At 52.0% G+C, this 22,435-nt stretch overlaps 1 protein-coding gene across 1 annotated transcript in view; it reads left to right on the plus strand.

Moving 5' to 3' along the window:
* LOC144098954 (uncharacterized) overlaps positions 1-22,435 on the plus strand; it is a 43,730-nt gene that overhangs the window by 2,022 nt on the left and 19,273 nt on the right. Inside the window, exon 2 of the mRNA XM_077631942.1 lies at positions 1,865-1,942. Coding sequence (XP_077488068.1) covers positions 1,865-1,942 — 78 coding nt within the window. The remainder of the gene's footprint in view (positions 1-1,864; positions 1,943-22,435) is intronic.

Here is a 22,435-nt window from a genome sequence, read left to right on the forward strand (position 1 = left end):
ATTGCTTAATTAGTCGAGATTAATAAACCAACTTAGCAAGAAAAAAAGAAAGGCGAAAAAGTCTAATGAGAAAGTTGTAGAACGGCCCGCGAAAAGTCCAATTGAACTGTTTCCAACTTCCCATCTATTACGTACCGGTTGTTTTCCGTTCTCTGCAGATGCCCGCGAAATACAAAAAAATACCACGTGAGATGTCTCGCGGGCCTGTTGGACGGACCAGAGTTGATCACCGAGGCTGGGGCTGCGCAAGGCAGCGGCCCACCGCGGCGGGAGGGTTCTGGAGTTAGCGCCGTCAGGGTTTTTGCTACAGTCCCAAAGCATGTCGGGTAAAGTTGCTATAGCAGTGTGGCAGACCTTGCATATATTTGTCGGGTATGTTCCGGGGTAGAGTCTGTGGTATTGCGCCGGGTGCGTGAGCGTCTGCAGTTGTCTGAGGGCCACCGCGTGCGCCCTGTCCAGCTTGTCGTTGGGCGGAGGAAAGGTTCGGCAAGGCAACACCTCGACGTCCCCACGTGGCAGACCAAAGACCCCGTCGGCGAAAGCTCTGCAGGACTTTAAATAAAGCTGTTACCAACCAACCAAATGTCCGCTTGCTCGTCACGATTTCAGCGCTCTCAAACGCTCTGCCCACCAAACAAACAGCTCATTTAGCCTGGTGTGCTGCTGCTTTAAAGGTGACAGGGCCGCGACGCAGGCTCTGGCTGTGCGATTACGCGAGCACAAGCGGTAAGGACTGTCTGCTGGTCACTATCATCGAGCGCCGCAAGGGATAGCATACTGCTGGCGTAAGTCGCACAGCCAGCTGCTGCGTCGCTTCCCGGTCACCTTTTAAGCAATAACACACCGGGCTAAATGATCTGTTCGTTCCTACACGGAACGTTTGAGAGCGCTGCTATCGCGACGCGCAAGCGGGCATGTCACGTGGTATTTTTTTTTGTATTTCGCGGGCATCTGCAGCGAGCGGAAAAAAGCTGATACGCAGTAGATAATAATAATAATAATAATAATAATAATAATAATAATAATAATAATAATAATAATAATAATAATAATAATTGGTTTGTGTGGAAATGAAGTGGCGCAGTATCTGTCTCATATAACGTTGGACACCTGAACCGCGCCGTAAGAGACGGCATAAAGGAGGGAGTGAAAGAAGAGAGGAAGAGAGAGATGCCGTAGTGGAGGACTCCGGAATAATTTCGACCACCTGGGGATCTTTAACGTGCACTGACATCGCACAGCACACGGGCGCCTTAGCGTTTTTCCTCCATAAAAACACAGCCGCCGCGGTCGGGTTCGAACCCGGGAACTCCGGATCAGTAGTCGAGCGCCTTAACCACTAAGCCACCGCGGCGGGTCAAGAACCCGGGAACTCCGGACCAGTAGCCGAGCTTCCAAAGTACATATACTAAAATTGGAACGATACAGAGATTATCATGGCCCTACGCAGTAGATGGAAAGTTGGAAACTGTTCAGTTGGACGTTTCGCGGACCGTTCTACAACTCTCTCATTGGCCTTTTTCGCCTATCTCCGCTGCTTGTGAAGTTGGTTAATTCTCGATTAATTATTCAATTAGGCACATACAGAAATAGCGTGACTTGCTCCATACAATAACCAGCAGCATGCATTTGGTAACGTCGTCTTAGAGTGCCTCGGTGTATATTAAAACCCTGGCTGAAGTTAGCTGGGACGCCCTGTAAAACGTAATGCATATATAAATCAATCATTCGTCACTTCCAAGACCCTGCTCTGGGATAAAGAAGCATTGCTTAGTTTAGAGTAGGCTTGCAAACAGAGGAGGGAAATATACGTTACTAAACGAACATGGTTGCTAAGAGGCGTGTTACGCTTGTTTCCGAACAGAAACACTGGAAACGCCTGAAACCCCAAGCGATCTCGACTGCAAAGGCATGCAGGATCTTCAGCGGGATGAAGAAGAAGGTAAGTCCCAATGCTCTCATGTGGGTACGTGCCATGTTTTAGGAGGAAGAAGAAGAAGGAGAGGAAAGAAGTTTGCAACTGGCCATATAAAGCGAACCAAAAGAGGCCATAAAACACTTTTTAAGGTGTGATGCAACACCCACCTATTCATCAGACCGTGCTGTCGCGAACACCTGAGTCAAATATCACGCCTTCTCGTACAGTAGAGTACGTTCAATATCGCTCAAACGTTCGCTTGGCCTTTTATGCAGCTCCCTTAAATTTTAACAGTCATTCGCGCTGCATGTTTAAAACCCGTCTCAGAGTTTAAGCACAAGCTGTGAGGCGGGCCTTGTCGTTCCACTCCGCACGCGAGAAAATTTTTTCGCTGATTTGCAAAACATCATACTGTTCTTTAAGCTTTTCATTGCTCATTTAGTGAGTGCAATCTCGGTAGCCTTAAAACCTCAGTCTGACCAGCCTTATTTCTTTTTCCGCCTGAAGACTCCATGCGGAGGGGACACGTCATGTAACGATACGATGCGCCAGTATATGACCGCGCTCATGGGTGGCTGATCGTACCTGAACCCTCAGCTTCAGCACTTGTAGCTTATAGCTTCAGCACTTATAGCTAAGTGCGAGACGCAGCATGGGCTTGTACATAATAATAATAATAATTGGTTTTTTGGGGAAAGGAAATGGCGCAGTATCTGTCTCATATATCGTTGGACACCTGAACCGCGCCATAAGGGAAGGGACAAAGGAGGGAGTGAAAGAAGGAAGGAAGAAGAGGTGCCGTAGTGGAGGGCTCCGGAATAATTTCGACCACCTGGGGATCTTTAACGTGCACTGACATCGCACAGCACACGGGCGCCTTAGCGTTCAGAAAACTGCGTTTGCACCCGCCTCCTGCCCCGCCGCGGTGGCTCAGTGGTTAGGGCGCTCGACTACTGATCCGGAGTTCCCGGGTTCGAACCCGACCACGGCGGCTGCGTTTTTATTTAGGAAAAAACGCTAAGGCGCCCGTGTGCTGTGCGATGTCAGTGCACGTTAAAGATCTCCAGGTGGTCGAAATTATTCCGGAGCCCTCCACTACGGCACCTCTCTCTTCCTTTCTTCTTTCACTCCCTCCTTTACCCTTCCCTTACGGCGCGGTTCAGGTGTCCAACGATATATGAGACAGATACTGCGCCATTTCCTTTCCCCCCAAAACCAATTATACACCCGCCTCCTTTCAATCGTCCCGAATGATCAAAGGAAATTGGGCACGCATGGCTATGAACAATGGAATGGAAGAAACAGCGAGGAACATAGGCTAACAAAAGCAGTGTACTTTGCCTCCCGAAAAGCATGCAGGCTTGTCCGACCTAGGGAATTTGTTGAGGGCTCATTGATTCACAAACGTTTTGTAGGTTAGTAGACAGTGAGTGTTATTGGTGCCGCCAGAGTGCTGGCAGGATACGATAAACCATATCAAGCGAGGTTGTCACCAACGTACAGTTCTTCCATGCACATTGCTTTACAATCGCGGTCACTGTGGGGAAAGGAAGAGAGGAAATAAATATTGATTGAGATACACGAGGCGCATTACGGCCAGAGATGTGCGTTTCCAACCAGCGACGATGACAGCTAACCGAGTACTTGAGTCGCGCGTAGCTTGGTGAGAAAAGGAATAAAATAATGCGCACAATGTTGCCGATCAGTCAACTGCCTTGAGTGTTGCCTCTGCCAGGGAAGAAGCGTATAGGAAGCGTGTTATGAATAAAGGCGAATAAAAAGTTGGGCATAAGCGAGTTGTTACTTTATGCTTTTCGTAATACCGTTGACATAAAACACTTGCCAAAAAAGTTACTTCAGGCAATTCATTTCACAGTGCCTTTTCACGACCATGACGCTTTAGGCATTTGTTGAAATGTGGTGCGGAGCCCCATGGAGAAATGCATGTCATTGCGAGAGGCTTGAAATGTCAGTTAACGGGCAGGAAAATACATGCACGGGAAGAGGCAGCATTTAAAATTTCCGGAAAGTGTTCGCTGGTAATGTCACTGGCATGCTACTCCAGATGACATGCAAAGTAAAAATGACGCCCATGCTCACGATTGGCACCCCCAAGGGTGTTCACAGGGAACAATTGAGCCCTATGCCAAGAGGAGACCTGAGTAGAGCCTACATCGCGCTTATCGCCCCTTCGAGCAAGAGTGCGTACGCGATACTATTGCTTTCTTGACTACGAACAACTGCCCGCGCAGATAATTGGCTCAAGGAGGACCTTCCCGGTACAGTGATATTCTGGCAATCAGGCCGCAGCGAACTGCGTTCGCCTTTTACTACCCCGTCTCGTCCTCAGCTCACGTTTCCGGCTCGGTGCTCCCGTGTTTGCCTACATAGGGCGCAGCAGTTCAGCTCGGGACTGTAACTCGTAATGTTTAGCTTTCCAATTCGACCTACTCCTGCTTGCCGAAGAGTACGACACTCGCTACATTTATTAGTTGCCGCTCCTTCACGAACTTGAAGGAACGCAAGCGAAGCGGCGTCAGCGGGGCAGAAGCAAGTAAGGATAGGGATCCCTGTTTGACTAAGGAACTCGTCTACGGCGAGCATTCGAAAGCTAATTCTTAAGGCTTATGTGGTTACCTAAGCAAGATTTAGGAAGCACTTGGCCCCTGTTGACGACAAAAACCAATGTAATACTAAAAGATTAATGTCCGTCGTTTCTCTTAAGAAGTGAAATTTAATGGCACTTCCTAAAATTGAATTTTGTATTAAATGAGAGCGAAATTGTCTGTAAAATGAGCGGGAAATGGATTTTGTTCTTGCGGGGGTAGGGGGAAGACTAAAGAATGCAAGTTGAAAATTAAAGGGAGCTGCTATGCCACTGTAACGAGCGAGCCTTGAGAGCTCAAAGCTGGACACCACAGTGCTCAAAGAAGGGCACGTGAACAGGCGCCCCGAGAGCACACATAGCTGGCGGAAACCAGATTGGTCCCTCATTCTTTTTAAAGGCGGAGGGCGCTTTTATTGTCTTCTCCATTTTCCCGTTTTTTTTTCCCGAGCAGATGGGCTGCGATGAGAAGGCGCTCGCGTGGTCCGTCACGTGCTCTGCTTTCGGAAATCGTCGCACTGCTCCCTCCGTTATTAAGCCTGCTGCACAGCGCTGGGGCACCAACTGCGCCTTGTTTGCGTTTCTATATTCCGTACTAGTTAACAGGCTTCCGGACGCGAGCAGACCAGCGCAGCTAGGGGTGCAAGGGGGCTGCAGCCTTTTGTTGTAGGTGCGCCTATTTTTAGATGGCTCTGTGCTTTAAGGGCCACCGACAGCCCCCCCTCCCTTCGAATATGCATCGCCCCCGGAGCGCGCGGCAGGAATATTTTTTTTCAAACACTGAATAATAGCACAGGTACAGCGGTCGGAATAAAATTGGAGGACGCTTAAGCTTGGCGTTTCAGAGTGGAACGCGACAGCATGTTGCAGCGTTGCCAGGGAGCCCACGGAACGCCATCTCCCGTTCGGCGCGACGCCTTGCCCGTTAGAGAAATCGCTCTGCTACGTACGGTGAAATGGACGCGCGGAGCGACAAACCACGTAGAAGCGCTGCCAGGCGCCTTGCCGAAACGCGCGGGACTCAACTTGCAGTTGTAGTTCGTCGGCACATCGTTCTCGACATACCCGATGCCACGAACGCCAGCATAGCTTCCGCGCCGAAAGAACGGGCAGGACCTGGGACTGACCAACACAATGGAAGAAATTCGAGAAGCCGTCCTAGCATCGCAAAAAGAACACCTCCTCACCACCAAAGCTGGGCGCGCAATCTTGGAAAGAGTGGGTTCCCCGGATGACATACGCGCCGTCCAGGACAACCGAGACCTACCCTCAACTCTGCGAACTCGCGTGTATGTAGCTCCACTCCCGAAGAACATGCACTCGGACTCACAAAAGGGACGACAAAAGGCGCGAGTGGACTATCTGCGCCGCACACATCGACAGGCACGAAATGCTATATAAGTCGACGCAGCCATGTACCCCAATTCTACAAACGCGGTGGCGGTCGTCTTGGACACCAATTTCAAGGAAATCGCCAGCGCCTCCCTAAGCAACTGCTCTCTTACAGTAGCAGAAACTGCTGCAATTTCCCTCACCATCCAGCACGGCGATGTTACGGGAAATGAGCTAAAACTTATTACCGACTCCCAGTCCGCGTGTCGCCTCTTCCTCTCTGGCAGACTTCCACACTCCGTCGCTCCCATTCTGACTACCCCACAAGTTCAAAATTCCACATGCAAGCACCAAATCACTTGGACTCCTGGGCACGAGGGGCTCGAGGGAAACGAGGCCGCGGACAGTCTAGCTCGAGGATATACTAACCGAGTGACTAATCTCCCCGACCTCACTCCTCTCCCCTCTACGTACGGCGAGCGCCCCCTCCTTCTCCGAACACAAAGACAAGTCTATCCCCCACCACACCGTAAGCTAACGGCGACAGAGGCGAGCGAATGGCGACTACAGACGAAGACCTTTCCTAACCTACACAAGTACCACATCATCTTCCCCGACAGATATGACAGAATCTGCCCCTGGTGTGGCGGAATTCCAACAACATATCATGTAACTTGGGGCTGCTCCTTTACCAAGCCCCCGAATTAGACAAACATCACTCCGAGGAACAGTGGGAGTCTGCCCTGCTCAGCTCTGACTTGGCGACGCTGCGAAAGCTGATATCCCAAGCAAGAGCAACTGCGGTGGACATTGGGGTCCTGAAATAAGGACTCCAACCAAAATCTGTATTTTCGCCTCTCTATCCTACCTTTTTGGAATAAATGTTTTCTACTACTACTACTACTACTACTACTACTACTACTACTACTACTACTACTACTACTACTACTTAAAAAACAGATTTAAGCTGCGTGAAGTGTACACGGAGCTATGTTTTGGAGATGAAGTTATCCAGTTGATGAGAGAGTTGTGTACCTTGAAACAGTTTTGATTTTCTCACGTGAGTGAAACGCATGTCCGCTCTTGATGTTTGAGAGTGCAACGCAGAACATGTTTGTGATCTGTTGTAAACTGTCAAAACAGGCAATAAAGACAAGAAAAAAAAGCTGGCATGGCGGAGTGGTTAGCGTGCTCGTCTCGCACCACGGAGGCCATGGTTCGATTCCCCAACTCGACCAAATTCCTGCTGGGTTTTATTTATTATTGCTTCTGAGATTTTTCGCTCACGGCCGACGCCGACGACATGGGCTTTTCTGTCATACGTGGCCCTTAACGCTGTCGCGTTAAAAATGACCTCGCCATGCTCCTCACCTTACGTTCTCTCTATGAGCTTTTATCTCTCCCACTTGGTCGAATAGCCTCCGCGAGCAAAATTTGCATACTCCTCCAATTTTAGCCGGAGAAAGAGATCTATCTGGTGGACTACGTCAGATGTCTATGTTGTATCCCTCACTTTGTCAATTATTCTTTTTGCTTTTTGATACTACTTGTATTAGAGGTGGGACTCCTTCACAAAACCTGTACTTAGAGGGCATGTTCGCTATGAAGGTTCGGTTGAGCGCTTGACTTCAGCTGCGACCGAATAAGGCTCTTCATTCTCTGCAGTACCCTTGGATCTTGTACGTAGTCATTCGGAGCGCAGTGTCTCCTGACCATAAGATCATCCTCCGTCCCTGTGGCGGCCTCAACCTTCCGACCGTGAACGGCGTTGCTCTTCGCGATGCCATTCTGCAAGCAGCCTGCCTCGGACCTCAAATGGCCAAGCCCGACACAGTCATCATTAACGCTCTCCAACACCTCATCATCATCAATACTCCCGAACCGCAGCGCAGACTCCGCTACCTCGACATCAAGTCTATGCCGATCAAAGGCACCGCCTACGACATATATTCCTTCCAAGCGACACCGGAGGACTGCGCTCGCGGCGTTGTCTACGGGGTCCCTCTCGACCACTCATACGAAGGCATCAAGGACCGTCTCAGTCACGAGCGGAACCCTTCCATCCTCGACTTTAGACGCATGGGCTCGACAGAGTCCATAATCATCCTCTTCGAACAAGACTGGGTGCCCAAGCACATCTACTACTCCTATGTACTATATAGGTGCTACCTCTTCAAAAAGAAGATCGAGCACTGTCGTAACTGCGGCGCATTCGGCCACCGTGCCGATGTGTGCCCGGCTCCCAATTAACGCCGCTGTCCCGGCTGCGACCAAGTCGAACCCGCTGAGGACCACTCCTGCACGCCGCAATGCAAGGTCTGCGGTAAAGCACACCTGACGGCGGACAGAACGTGCAAGGCGCGCTTCCGCACCCCATACCTCGTCAAAAAGAGGTACTGGGATGCCAAGCAAGCCGCCGAGGCAAACGCCAGCCACACTCCCACCAGTCAGTCTCCACCACAACACCGCAGCCGCTACACGACCCGCAAGCCCCAGGACCTGTAGCTCACATCGAAGTCATTTCCGGTGCTGCAGCCTGCCGCACCAAAACAGCCGTCCACCCCAAACAATCCCAAGGCCCGGTCCTGCTCCTGGACTGAAACCAGGCCACCACCACCTCCAGTCCCACCGAGACCACCTGCCCAGGCACACGGCCGCTGTACCAATGAGGTGAGCTGGGCAGCCGTAGATTCCCAGGACTCCCTCCGCCAACCCCCTCTATGAAGAGCTGCCTCGTGTCCGCGCAGCTCGCCTCCCTCAAAACCACCAACCTCCGCCTCCAGGCACAGCTGCACGCCCACCAGCAGGCTCAAACCCCTACCCCTACCCCAGCACCAGCAGCCCCGGCCGCTCCTACCCCCACTCTTCCACCGCCACCTCACCCTACTCTCGAACCGCCGACCAAGAAACGGGCGGCAACACCCACTACCTCCCTGACCACACCAACCCCGACCGAGGGAACGCCAGCCCTGCCTCCTAATTTCGAACAACTCATGGGGGCGAGAATTCGGGCCACGGTGCAGACGGCCACCCAGGCCTTCACAAATCAATTCGCCCACCTCACTATCCGTCTAGACGAATTTGCTCGCCAAATTGACGAGCGATTTAAGGAGCAAGAGGCTCGCCACGTGACAGCATGTGCTGCCGTGCGGCCTAAAAAGAAAGCCCGGCTGCACCCCGTCTCCAACTCCTCCCCGGCAAACGACAGCTTCAGTGATGGCGAGACCACGCACTAGCCTAACCATCTGGCAGTGTAACTGTCGAGGCTTTGGTTCCAAGTGGGGGCTGCTTCACCAGTTCCTAGCTAGGGCAGATGGCCCCGACGTGCTCGCGCTGCAAGAGCCCTTCAATCCCCTCACCCTACCCAGCTATGAGCCCATCGTCCCCTTTTCACCTACACCCCCTCGGGTTCCATTTCTTGTACGCCGTGCGCCCACTACTATCTCCCACCCCTTAGACGGCCCCCGAAATAGATCATCTCCTCATCGAACTCGTGCCACAGTGCACTCCGGATATTAGTCTCTTCATCCTGCCAGCCGAAGTGCCTGCGGCACGACTTCGACCAACTATTCACGCTTGCCAAGAGAGCCGCACACAAATGCCCCCTGCTGATTGGAGGGGACTTCAACGCCCCGCACACGGTCTGGGGCTACACGGCCGACACCCCCAAGGGGCGCAGGGTATGGATCGAAGCTCAGCAGGCCGGCTTCTCCCTTCTCATGGACCCCACCACCCCTTCTGTCACCGGGAACAGCGTCTGCGCAGACACTACTCCTGACCTCACCTTCACCCACCGTCTCCCTCACGCTGCGTGGTGTAACACCCAGGAGAATTGGGGTAGTGATCACTACATTATCGAGATTCTCCTACAAGCAGGCCCAACACGTAGACCCTCTCGTGATGCTACCATCGCGAAGTAGGACTCGTTTCGCACCTCCCGAGCAGCCCGCACTCTACACACCATCTCAGACGTAGCTACTTGGTGCGACCAACTCCAGCGTGACGTCCGCGCTGTGACTCGCCAACTCCCCGAGGACTGCCCTGCAGACGCGATGGATTCCCATCTCTTGCACCCATGGGAGGCCAAGGCGGGTCTCGAACGTAGGTGGCGGTGTTAGCGCTGTAATAGAACACTCAGACGCCAGCTGGCCCGGCTCAACAAGGAGATTGAGACGCATGCTGCAACTCTGTCTCGCCAAAATTGGGAATCTCTCTGTAACAAGCTGGACGGCAACATGAGCCGGCCCCAGACCTGGAACCTATTCCGCCATCTCATTGATTCGACTCAGTCCAAGACACACCAGAAACAGAACCTCATAAAGCTCATACACACATCCGAGGCCTCCCCGTAAGAACTCCTCGAGGAGCTTCGTGATATCTACTTCCCCGCATATCGCTCTGCACACCACCCTGACTACACAGGCTCCCCTAACGACCTTCTCGACCAACCGATCACCGAGGCGGAAGTGAGGGCAGAACTTCAGCGCCTCGACGCGTCCTCAGCTCCTGGCTCCGACGGAGTGCACAACAACGCACTCCGCAACCTCGATTCCCCCTCTGTCAAAGCCCTAACCGACTACTTCAACGAATGCTGGCTGCGCGGCGCCCTCGCACCTCAGTGTAAAGACGCCAAAGTAGTCTTTATTCCCAAACCCGGCAAAGCACTTCTCCCCGCTAATCTCCGCGTCATCTCTCTTACGTCGTGTGTTGGAAAACTCATGGAGCGCGTTCTCCAGACCCGGCTCAGCCGGTATTTGGAGAACAACCACCTTATGCCGTCGTACAAATTAGGTTTCCGCCCGGGCTTGTCCACCCAGGACGTCTTTCTACAACTCTAGCGCCACATCCTTGACTCCCCCGCGGGCGACACCAAGGCTATCCTCGGCGTCGACCTAACAAAAGCTTTCGATAACGTTACCCACTCAGCCATCCTAGAAGGCCTCCAAGCCTTAGGCGTAGGCACGCCGATGTACAATTACGTCCGCGATTTCCTCTCTGAGCGAACAGCCACACTCAACATGGGCGACCACCGGCTGTTCGGTGTCTCACTGGGAGCGCGGGGAACCCCTCAGGGTACTGTACTCTCTTCTATCCTCTTTAATATAGCCCTTCTCCAACTCCCCCGCCAACTCTCCCAAATACCCAACATACATTTCAGCCTCTATGCTGACGAGATTACTATCTGGGCTAATCGAGGCAGTGATGCCGACATGGAACACAACCTATACAGTCGGCCCTCAACATCATCGACCCATACGCTCGCGCGCGCGGCCTAGCCTGATCCCCTTCTAAATCAGAACTCTTCTTCTACCGCCACAGGCCGCACGACCCCACCAACCCTCTCATCTCATTCACTCTAGGAAACCACCCCATTCCCCTGGTCTCCAAGATTCGCATCCCGGGACTCGTCCTTCACTGCCATGAAGCGCATGCAACACCATCCAAACTCTCCAGACCCAAGCCCAGCAAGCCACCCGTGTCATTCGGCGCGTGGCGAACCTGCGCGCTGCTCTGCGAGAGCGGAACACTCTCCGCCTCGCCCAAGCTTATCATGAGCCGCACGGCGTACTCATTACCCTACCTCCCCCTAAAGCAGAAGGAGCGGGACCGCATCAACGCGCTCCTCAGGAGCTGAACGAAGGTTGCCCTCCGCCTACCCCGCAGCACCTCTACTGCCCGGCTCCTCAACCTCGGTACCCACAACACGTTTGAGGAGCTGGTAGAAGCCACCCTAACAGCACAGCTGACTCGCCTGTCGAGTACCCAAAGGCCGTACTCTACTCTGTCACCTAGGCATCACCCCGATCACCCATCTTTCCGAGGGGGTTCCCCTACCTCCAGACCTAAGCTCCCATCTAATCATCCTTCCAATCCCTAAAAACATGCACCCCGAGCACGGCAGAGAACGCAGGGCAGCCCTCGCCAAAGCACTGCACAAGCTCTACGCCAACATTTCCGAGTTAGCCTACGTGGACGCGGCAGCGTACTCGTCGAGCTCCCGCATGGTTCTCGCCGTCTCTAATTGTCAGACCCGACTAATCGCATCAGGATCCGTAACCACAGACTCATGGGAAATTGAAGAGGAAGCGGCCTTTGCACTCGCTCTCATCTTCACCTCTGCTACCAAAATTATATCCGACTCAAAATCCGCCCTATCCAATTTCGCCAAAGGCCTGATATCCCGCACCGCGGCTGGGATTCTACGCTTCTGGCACCCCACCCACCCCGTAACCCTTATCTGGACCCCCGCACACGCATGCCTCCCGGGTAACGAGAAGGTCGACTCCCTCGCCCGAGGTCTCACTTTCCTTGCCGGACTTGGACCTCGTCCACCATCCTAGGAGTGTCTGCTTACGTTCAAAGATATTCTTAACTACTACAGAGATACCCGGCACGTTTACGAACCGCCGGCTTCCTCGCTAACCTTAAACCAGGCCTCCCACTGGCGCCGACTCGACCCGAACTGCTCTCTACCCTACTCTCCTCCATGCCCGCTACCCCGATCAATTCCTTTCTTCCTGTGAGCTCTGCGGGAAACCGGGAGACTTTCTTCATGTCCTCCTAACATGTCATACCTTCCCACACCCTCCATCCCCAACCACGCCGGAGTCATACTGGGAGACTCTCCTGGCCAGCTCCGCCGCTGCTGACCGGCGCCGGATAATTACCGACGCCCTGAAGCGGATAGCCCTCAAAGGGCTATCCTTTGCCCTGTAAGGGCAGTCCCCTAAGGGTTGCCTCGTGCCATGTTAGACGGTTCCCCCCTTTGTATTTGGCAATAAATGTTTCCATCACCAAACACACACCTTAAACTCCCCTTATATACTCTCCCGCTATCACCAATTCCACACAAACCCCTCCTGTACCCTCTGCCATTACCCCAAAGCCACTCTCCATCATATCCATTTCCTGTGCCCGGGGGATCCTCCCCCGCGGGGCCTGAGCACCTTACCGCTTAGGAGGCTTGGGAGACCCTACTGCGCTCTGAGGACCCGGCCAAGCAAGCCATCTCCACAGGCTGGGCTGCCAGCGTCATGAGCCTCCGGGACATCAACGTTTGAAAGAACGAAGCGAAGAAGAGACAACGCGCTCAAGATACGGCAGAAGAACGCGCCGCACTACTCGAGAAGCGTCGTAACGAACATGCGGCTAGAAGTCGTGCCACGTCCCATAGTGACTCTTCAATTGCGAAAAAGGCCGGTTTGAGCTCTCGAGAGCGTTGGAATGAGACGCTGCGCAGACGACGTGCCGAGGAGGCGAACCTTTCGCAGTTCAACAAGGGCCAACATGAGCTAAACCACGGCCAATTTTTCCTCTCCCCTACGGCGCGGTTCAGGTGTCCGCCGAAATGTGGCAGATACTGAGCCATTGCATTTCCCCAACAACCAACTTGGAAATTAACGCCACCTCCATGAAAGCGACATTGAGGTGTCCACTGACCGAGGGAGCCAACTGTGTGCCTTTATTTTCGTTAGAATCAACGGCTTCTACAACGTTGTCAACGCCAACGAACGCCGGCAGCTTAGTTCTTTTGCTTGGTTTTTGAAATGAAATGGCACAGTAACGTCACCTCTTGGTGGACATCTGAATCGCAGCCTAAGGGAACGAATAACGGAGTAAGGAAAAGAACGCAAGAAAGAGGAAACTGAAAATTGTGAAATAGTTTTGAGGATAGGAAATGGCGCAATATCCGCCTAACATCCCGGTGGACATGTGAACCGCGCCTTAAGGGATCCTTGGCTGGGCTTAAGGTCGTTGGGCTGCCTACAAAACTTTCTTCGCACACATCCCTTTCCCAGGGATCACTTCAGTAGAGAATATCTGTCACGACTGCCAAACGACCCGGTTGCTACGGGACTTGCCTGCGCTCCTTGCTCTGTAGAATAACGCGTACGCGCACCACCGACAAGCGAAGGTTCCGTCATTAGTTGTGGCGTTTGCCGCGAAAATCACTTTTATGAAACTTGGGACGTCGGCTTCTCAACATCGCGTGTAGCTACAAACTAATCTTACCGCTCCGTCTTAGTTGGGTGCACCAGGGTAAGCAACCGTAGTGAGGTTTGCATTGTGCACTAATTTGAAGTCCCCCACTCCGTCAGGTGGAGCTGATATGGGTGGTGGTGGTGGTGGCGGTAGTGTTTTTTTTTATTAAAATAATAGTAAAAATAACTAATAATTGTTTTTTATGGGAACGGAAATGGCGCAGTATCTGTCTCATATATCGTTGGACACCTGAACCGCACCGTAAGGGAAGGGATAAAGGAGGGAGCGAAAGAAGAAAGGAAGAAGAGGTGCCGTAGTGGAGGGCTCCGGAATAATTTCGACCACCTGGGGATCTTTAACGTGCACTGACATCGCACAGCACACGGGCGCCTTAGCGTTTTTCCTCCATAAAAACGCAGCCGCCGCGGTCGGGTTCGAACCCGGGTACTCCGGATCAGGGAGCGGAAAGAGCTGATACAGGGCGAATCCTGGTACTTCAGATCAGGCTGCCTGTCCTTCACGAGTACCTAGTGACACGTGCTGGGTGGTGGTGGTGGTAGTGGTAGTGGTTGTTTATTAAAATAATAGTAAAAAGGAAGGAAACGATTTTTGCTAGCCCCGGCATCTGCCATCGATACTGAAGCACCTGAGCTGGGGCAGCGGAAATAAAGGATAGCAGGCAGAATGGAGAAATGAAATGAAAGAGGTGAGCGGAGAGGAAGAGAGCATAGGGTGAGAAGAAGTATATACGAATTATTTACACAATAAGAAATGTGTCCAGGTTGTGCGCGTGATTAGTTCATGTTGGAGGAATTAAAACAGACGCGCACAGCACTGTGTTGGCTACAACTGGAGTGGGGCGTCCAGTTATTAATCGTTCAAGATAGAACTCGCGGAGCGTTCGGTCACTGAGTGTAACAAACTACCTGACGAAGAACGGACGGGACGTCAAGCCCGTGTGTTCGAGGAATGCACAGAGGCTCACCAATGTTCGCTCACGAGTGCGCGCACTGCCCTGCGGCCACAATAGCGTCTTGATGGAGTCTGGTAGTATGCCCTGCGCACTATAGGCCGCGAGCATATCGCGACGAGCATCGGCGAACGCGGCACAGTGAAGGAGCAGGTGTTCTAGTGTTTCTACTGCACCGCATCCGTCACACACATCACTCGTCGCGATTCCGTGAAGCACCCGTCGTTCCCCGGGCCACACGCAGCCAATGCGCGCGCGGAGGATCATTGCACGTTGTGACCGTGTAAGTCCGCGACAGTCGGTGATACTGTCGATGCGCTCACCTCCCGCCATGCGTGGGTCGGGGTGCTGCTTTCGGAGATGGTCGTGGATGGCCGCAGGCACGTCCTCCAGCGCCCACTGTGCACGCACGGCACAACCTCTCTGCGCGAGGCGCTCGATGCGCGAGCGAATTTCCCGCAATAGTGGAGCACCGCGGCCGTTAGATTGCAGGCGGCTGAGGGCGGCGGGGGAGTTGCACAGCAGAGCACACCTGGGCGGCCGTGAAAATTGGTTTTTGGGGAAAGGAAATGGCGCAGTATCTGTCTCACATATCGGCGAACACCTGAACCGCGCCGTAATGGAAGGGATAAAGGAGGGATTGAAAGAAGAAAGGAAGAGGCGCCGTAGTGGAGAGCTCCGGAATAATTTCGAGAGAGAGAGAAAAAATTTATTGTTGGAGAGGAAGTCGGCGCATGCCCCTGGGTCTCCGCACGACCCCACTGCACTCCACCTTGGGATCTTTAACGTAAACTGGCAGCGCCAGCACACGGAAGCCTTAGTGTTTAGGGCGCTTACCCATAACCCCCCCCCCCCCCCCATGTACAAGTCCCTCACCAATAGACAGGCAACCTTTTGGCGCAAATTACAAACACACACTCTCCCCTCTCTTCTCAATCTTTCTCACTATCATCCCATTTTCCTCAATTCGTCCTGTACTCTTTGTCCCGAACCTGTCTCTTCTGCTCTCAATCTCCTTTCTCATTGTAAGGCGGATCCTCCCCCGTGGGGCCCAGTGTACCTTAAGAACTGAGAGGACTGGGTGATTCCGCTGCGCTCAGAATACGCGGTAATGCAGACCATCGCCATCGACGTGGCTGCCAGCGTTATGGACCGCAGAACACGCTTGAGTGCAGTGGGGCCGTGCGGAGTTCCGTGAGCCTGCATGCTCCAAACTACTATTATAATTTTTTTATGTTGATGATTTCGTCCTGAAAATGAAAAAGTTGGTTGACCCGCCGCGGTGGCTCAGTGGTTAGGGCGCTCGACCACTGAGCCGGAGTTCCCGGGTTCGAACCCGACCGCGGCGGCTGCGTTTTTATGGAGGAAACACTCTAAGGAGCCCCTGTGCTGTGCGATGTCAGTGAACGTTAAAGATTCCCAGGTGGTCGAAATTATACCGGAGCCCTCCACTACGGCACCTATTTCTTCCTTTCTTTTTTCACTCCCTCCCTTATCCCTTCCCATACGGCGCGGCTCAGGTGTCCAACGATACTGCGCCATTTCCTTTCCCCAAAAAAACCAATTATTATTATTATTATTATTGGCTCAGAGGTGCAAGCGCTCTTCTACCGAGCTGGAGTATAAGGATTCAAATCTGACTGCGGCGACCGCGTTTGCTACGTCACCTTTTTGAAAATTTGTTTTTGAGGAAAGGCGCAGTATCTGCCTCACACCTCGATAGACACCGCGACTTCGGGGATCCTTGGTTGGGCTCAAGGTCGCTCAAAATCGTTTTATTATTATTATTATTATTATTATTATTATTATTATTATTATTATTATTATTATTATTATTATTATTATTATTATTATTCTGCCTACTCAAAGAGTGGTTTACCTAGCGTAGTGAGACTTCTCGCTCGATTAGTACCTATACACATTTACCTATAGTGCTAGATACTTCCCTATAGACTTTCTTTGCAGTGCGGCGTTTTTTTTTCCAGGTCATAAAGGCAGTAAACATTAATAATGGCCAATAAGTCTTACAAGTGCGCCATAGAATGAAATGAGTCATAGACGGCTCCAGTTTAATTTCGAACGCCCCCCCCCCCCCCCCCGTCTTCAACTTTAACAAGACCACCGTACTAAGCTTGCACGGCACTATATCGGCGGAAGTGAGTAATAATAATAATTGGTTTTTGGGGAAAAAGAAATGTCGCAGTATCTGCCTCATATATCGTTGGATACCTGAACCGCGCCGTAAGTGAAGGAATAAAGGTGGGAGTGAAAGAAGAAAGGAAGAAAAAGGTGCCGTAGTGGAGGGCTCCGGAATAATTTCGACCACCTGGAGATCTTTAACGTGTACTCACATCACAGAGCACACGGGCGCCTTGGCGTTAGCCGCCGCGGTCGGTTTCGAACACGGGAACTCCGGATCAGATGCCGAGCGCCATAACCACTGAGCCACCGCGGCTCAAGACGTTTCCTTTTAATAGACAAGCGAAATTTCAGAACATTCTTCGCACACATCCCTTTTCCAGGGATCACTTTACTAGAGAATACATAGCGCAACGCGCATGGTGACTACAAAACGACCCGGTTGCTATGAGACTTGCCTGCGCTTCTTGCCCTGTAGAACACGCATACGCGCACCAACGACGTGCGAAGGTTCCCTCAGTACAGTTGTGGCGTCTGCCGCGAAAATAACTTTTATGAAACTTGGGAGGTCGGCTTCTCAACATCGCATGTAGCTACAAACTAATCTTACCGCTCCGCCCTAGATGGGTGAACCGGTGTTAGCAACCGTAGTGAGGTTTGCATTGTGGTATTTAGGGGTAGGTGTAGTGCTGTCTTAAATGCGGTTCGGATCATGACATCCAGGGTGGAGATTTCTGTGGCCTGGAGTTTCAGGTAGGGGAGCGTGAAGAGAAAGCGGCTGAGGACGAAGGCATGAATGAGACGACATAGGTCATGCTCCTTCATGCCCCGGTGGTGTCCAGAAGCTCGGCGGATTAGGTGGGATATCGACACCGCCGTCTGCTTGAGTTCTTGGATGTTGAGAGTGTTTTTCCCGTTGTTCTGGATGTGAAGGTCCAGTACCCAGAGGGTGTGTACCTCCGGGATGTGCAGGTTTTCCAGTTTCACGGTTATGGGGGCTATGGGGCAGTTTCGAGTTGTGGGGCGGAGTATGAGGAGCTCCAACTTCTCCGGAGAGCATGAGAGTACGATACTCCCGCATGTGTTTGGATGAGGGTAGCTGCCGACTGCAGAGTGTTCTCTATGTCTCCATCACTGCCATGGGTGGTCTATAGAGTGATATCATCAGCATAGAGTGTATGCCGAAGGTGAGGGATAGTAGTTTGCGGGCTAGGGGATGAGTGTGACATTGAAGAGGAAAGGGGAGAGGACAGATCCCTGGGGGTTGCCAACTCCACTAAGGGTGTATGGGCGGGATGTGTGGGGACCGAAGTGAATTTTGGCCGTGCGGTTAGTAAGGAATGCTTGAATATAGGTGTACATACGTTCACCTATGTTCAAGGGGGAGATCGCCGCCATGATCGCTTTATGGTCTAGGCGATCAAAGGCCTTCGAGAGATCCAAGGCGAGGACAGCTTTTGTGTGGCCCGGTATTAGGGGTTAAATATATCCTGTGTGGGCTGGAGCATGGCGTCCTGGGCCGACAGGTGGGGACGGAAGCCCACCATGCTTTGCGGATAGAGGTCTTGCTCCGTCATGTGTTGGGTGAGTGGGGCGAGTGCGACATGCTCCAAAAGCTTGCCCAGACATGATGTTAGGTTAGGTTAGGTTAGGTTAGGTTAGATGGGACGAAGATTTGCAGGTGTAAGGGGTTTGTGGAGCTTGGGTATGAATAAGATTTTGGCGTGACGCCAGGATTGCGGAAGGGTGCCCTCCTGCCAGCATGTGTTGAAGTACCCCGTGAGCAGGACAATCGACTGATCGTCCAAATTGCGGAGCATGCTATATGAGATACGGTCAACTCCTGGAGTGGAGTTAGAGCGGAGAGTCAGGAGGGCCGCTCTGACTTCTGCTTCCGTAATCTCCGCGTCGAGATTCGCATTCGGGGTGCCGGCATAAGGGGCAGGAGGTTTTAGGTACCAGGAGTTGTATGTGTGTTCCTAATGTGTCGATGAGTGCGTCGGGAGAAAGGTCGATCCTGTGTATAAGGCGTGTGACGTGGTGTTGTGTGGCTGTTTTGGATTGCGTGAGGTCAATTAAGTGACGGAGGAGTTGACAACTGCGTTTGGAGGAGAGATTGCCAGCCATACTGTCGCAAATCTGTCCCCAGTTGGATCGGCAGAGCTCCTCAGAGTGCTCAGTAATTTGTGTTTGCAGTGCGGCTAGCCGCTTTTTAAGGGTCCGATTGAGCTTTTGCCCTTTCCAGCGCTCTAGGATGCTATGGTAGGCCTCCCATAGGTGGGCCAGGCGAGTGTCGAGGGTGGGCGTATCTGGTGTGGTGTCAAGCGTTCGAGTATGTGCGGAGACATCGTTCATGAGTGATGCCACCCACTGGTGGATGTCTGTAATGGGGGCGTTAGGAAGGGCCGCCCGTGCGGCGCGGACCGCATCCCAGTTGGTGAGTTTGTGTGTTAGGTGAAGGGTCGTTCTTTGTTTGTACGGTACTGTAACGGGGATGATGTAATGATCGCTCCCTAATGTGTGGTGTGTTGTGTTCCACGTAATACCCGCAAGGTTGCGGCTCAGTGTCAAGTCCGGGCTGGTGTCCGCGCTTACACTGCTGCCAATTCTCGTGGGAGTGTTAAAGTTGTTGTGTATTGTGAGGCGGAGCTGTTGTACCAAGGACCAGATTCGCCTTCCTCGTCCCTTGGTGGTGCGGTAGCCCCAGTCAGTATGCCGACTGTCGAAGTCCCCTCCGATAATCAATGGATGCTTGCCTGCAATACGATGGAGATCGCGCAGTAGCGTTTCCAATGAAGCCATCGGATGAGACAGTGTGTGATATATATTTGCAATAAAAATAGATGGTGTGGAGTGTGCATCTGTTATGATTTCTGTGATCACGCAGGACGTCTCGGAAGTGATCTGATGCGTTTGGTGTGTAATGGAGCGATGTATGAGTGTGGAAGCCCTGGGTGTATTCGTTGCGTCCGAGTGAGTGGATGTGTAGCTGGGAAGTGTTGCAGGGGCATGTGTGTCCTGAAGGAGGAGGATGTGGGGCGTGGGAAGTGTGGGGAGAAGGAGTTGGAGGGGTGCGCGTTTGCCCTGGAAGCGGCGGCAGTTCCATTGCAGAATTCATAAGGAATTAGGTGGCTCGGCCAAGTTTTTACCGTTCCATACCAGCGTCGCTTAACTTCTCGCTGCACACATGCCTGTTCTTGCTCTAGGCTGTTTCGCTCTCTATTCGGCGACCATCTGAGTGCTATTCGCTGCTAATTCAGGCCTTTCTTGTTAAGCACGAGGAAATGAAAATTCGTTGTTGGGGATAGGAAATGGCGCAGTATCTGTCACATCTCGGCGGACACCTGAACCACGCCGTGAGGGAAGGGATAAAGGAGGGACTGATGGAAGAATAAGAAGAAAGAGGTGCTGTAGTGGAAGGCTCCGACATAATTTTGACCACCCGGGATCTTTAACGTGCACTGACATCGCACAGAACACGGGCCCCTCAGCGTTTCGCCTCCATTGAAACGCGGCCGCCGTGGGCGGGTTCGATCCCGGGTACCCCGGATCAGTAGCCGAGCGCCCAAACACTGAGCCACCGCGGCGGGTGGCACGAGGAAAGTTTAGCCGTTTTGGAGAGAAAGTGTTCTCTCTCAAAAAGACAGGCATACAGCTGCTAGGTGAAGATAAATGATGTGTGGAAATTTTATCCCCACAATGTCTTACTATTCTATGCTTTCTATCGCAGTGGCATCGATTGTAACTTTTATTAGTTCTCTACAGCATATCTTGAAGTAAATTCTTTTAGATTGGTGGTGCCCTTTAATTTAGAGACTGCACGGACGCTTCGGGATGCAATAGTATTTAAATTTGGTTTGTTCAGAGAAGGTTGTGGCCAAGTACTACACCAGGGTAGCCAAATCGTGATCAAGGTGAGGGAGTGCGTTGGGGCTGGCGGTCACCGAGAACCGAGATCAGGCCCCACCCCAGGTATGGTTATGCAATTCCATCGACACGTACAGTTTTTTTTTTCACACACATGGAGAACTGCTTGGTAGCGGGATTAGAACCCCGATCCTCTTGCATGCGAGGCGGATGCTCTACCTCTACACCATCACTGCCGGAAGCGGGAAGAGTGGGTGAGAAACAAATGCGGGTTAATGACATCCTAGTCGAAATCGAGAGGGAAAAAATGGGTTTGGGACGAACATGTAAAGCGAAGGCAAGATGACCGCTTGCCCCTAAGGGTAACGGTGTGGAATCCAAGAGGAGGCAAACGTGGCCGGGGGTGGCAGAAAGTTAGGTAGGCGGATAAGATTAAGTAGTTTGCGCGGATACGGTGGCCGCTGCTGGCAAAGAACAGGGTCATTGGAGAGATATGGGAGATACCTTTCTCCTGCAGTGGGCGTAGTCAGGCTGATGATGATGATGATGATGATGAGGGGTTAATAGGAACTGTTTCTTTTTATTGAGCCGGCATCATTTCCAGGTAGCTTTCACATAGCGAATATCATCGTTCGCAAAGCTGTTCTTCTTCATGCAATACCCAGCAGAAATGATGCCTTTAATGAGGATAATATATTTCTCTAAAGTTGTCATTAATTATTTCCTATAACAAGAATTTTATAGGACTAAAATTTTTAATTATAGCCATGGACGTCAGCGTACTGAAGCAGTGTAGGTCTACTGATAAAAGAAATAAAGAAGCCAACGAACGTAGCCTCAAAAAGCATGAAAATGGTGTGAGTTGGCATAGACCGAGATGTACTTACGTCTGAACGGTGGCTATAGGATATCATTGTCGACTCTGGCCACGAAAAAGAACAGTGGGAGGGAGGGGGCGTGGGAGGGGGGGTTGGATGAGGCGGACGTGGCATGCGAATTTATTATACGGACACTACTCACATCACGGGCCGTTCATATATGCCGCAGCCTTATCGTAATAGGTGAAGCCTGCAGTACATGCTCGTTTCTCGACAGTGGAATGAAATACGCTCAAAGTGCATATCGCAGATCACCAAAAAAGGACGCCGCCTTTTAATCTTTCACTCAATATCTTGCTTACACCTTTTTGATTTATCATAAAGCACACGACACAGCCATTGAACGCAATAAAGTACAATCAGCATCAAATGAAATGCGAACAGCGGAGTCTGAGACACAAAGGTCCATTTTGCGCCGTCTGCCTCTCTATACGTGATAGGAGCGCTCATCCGGTTTTTGATAGTTTTGCTTCTGTTTTCTTTGACGTTCGTTTCTTAGTTCTGCCACTGGAACGCCCCGTGAATTCTTTTCACAACGTGCGCAGCGCAGTATCACTAGCGCCTATGGCTGTGGGCCGCTTGGGTGAAGCGGGTGCTCTTAGCTCTCTGGTCTGCAGCGCTTTGATTTTTAAGGCGAAAGCGTTCAATGGCTCATGACTCGTTAAAGTGTACGTGAGCAGGACGCGTCGGACCCACCTGTAAATCAAATAAAATGATCGCACTAGGATTGGATTCGAACCCAG

Source organism: Amblyomma americanum, chromosome 7 (assembly GCF_052857255.1).
Source record: "Amblyomma americanum isolate KBUSLIRL-KWMA chromosome 7, ASM5285725v1, whole genome shotgun sequence".
In the NCBI taxonomy this organism is placed as follows: Eukaryota; Metazoa; Arthropoda; class Arachnida; order Ixodida; family Ixodidae; genus Amblyomma; species Amblyomma americanum.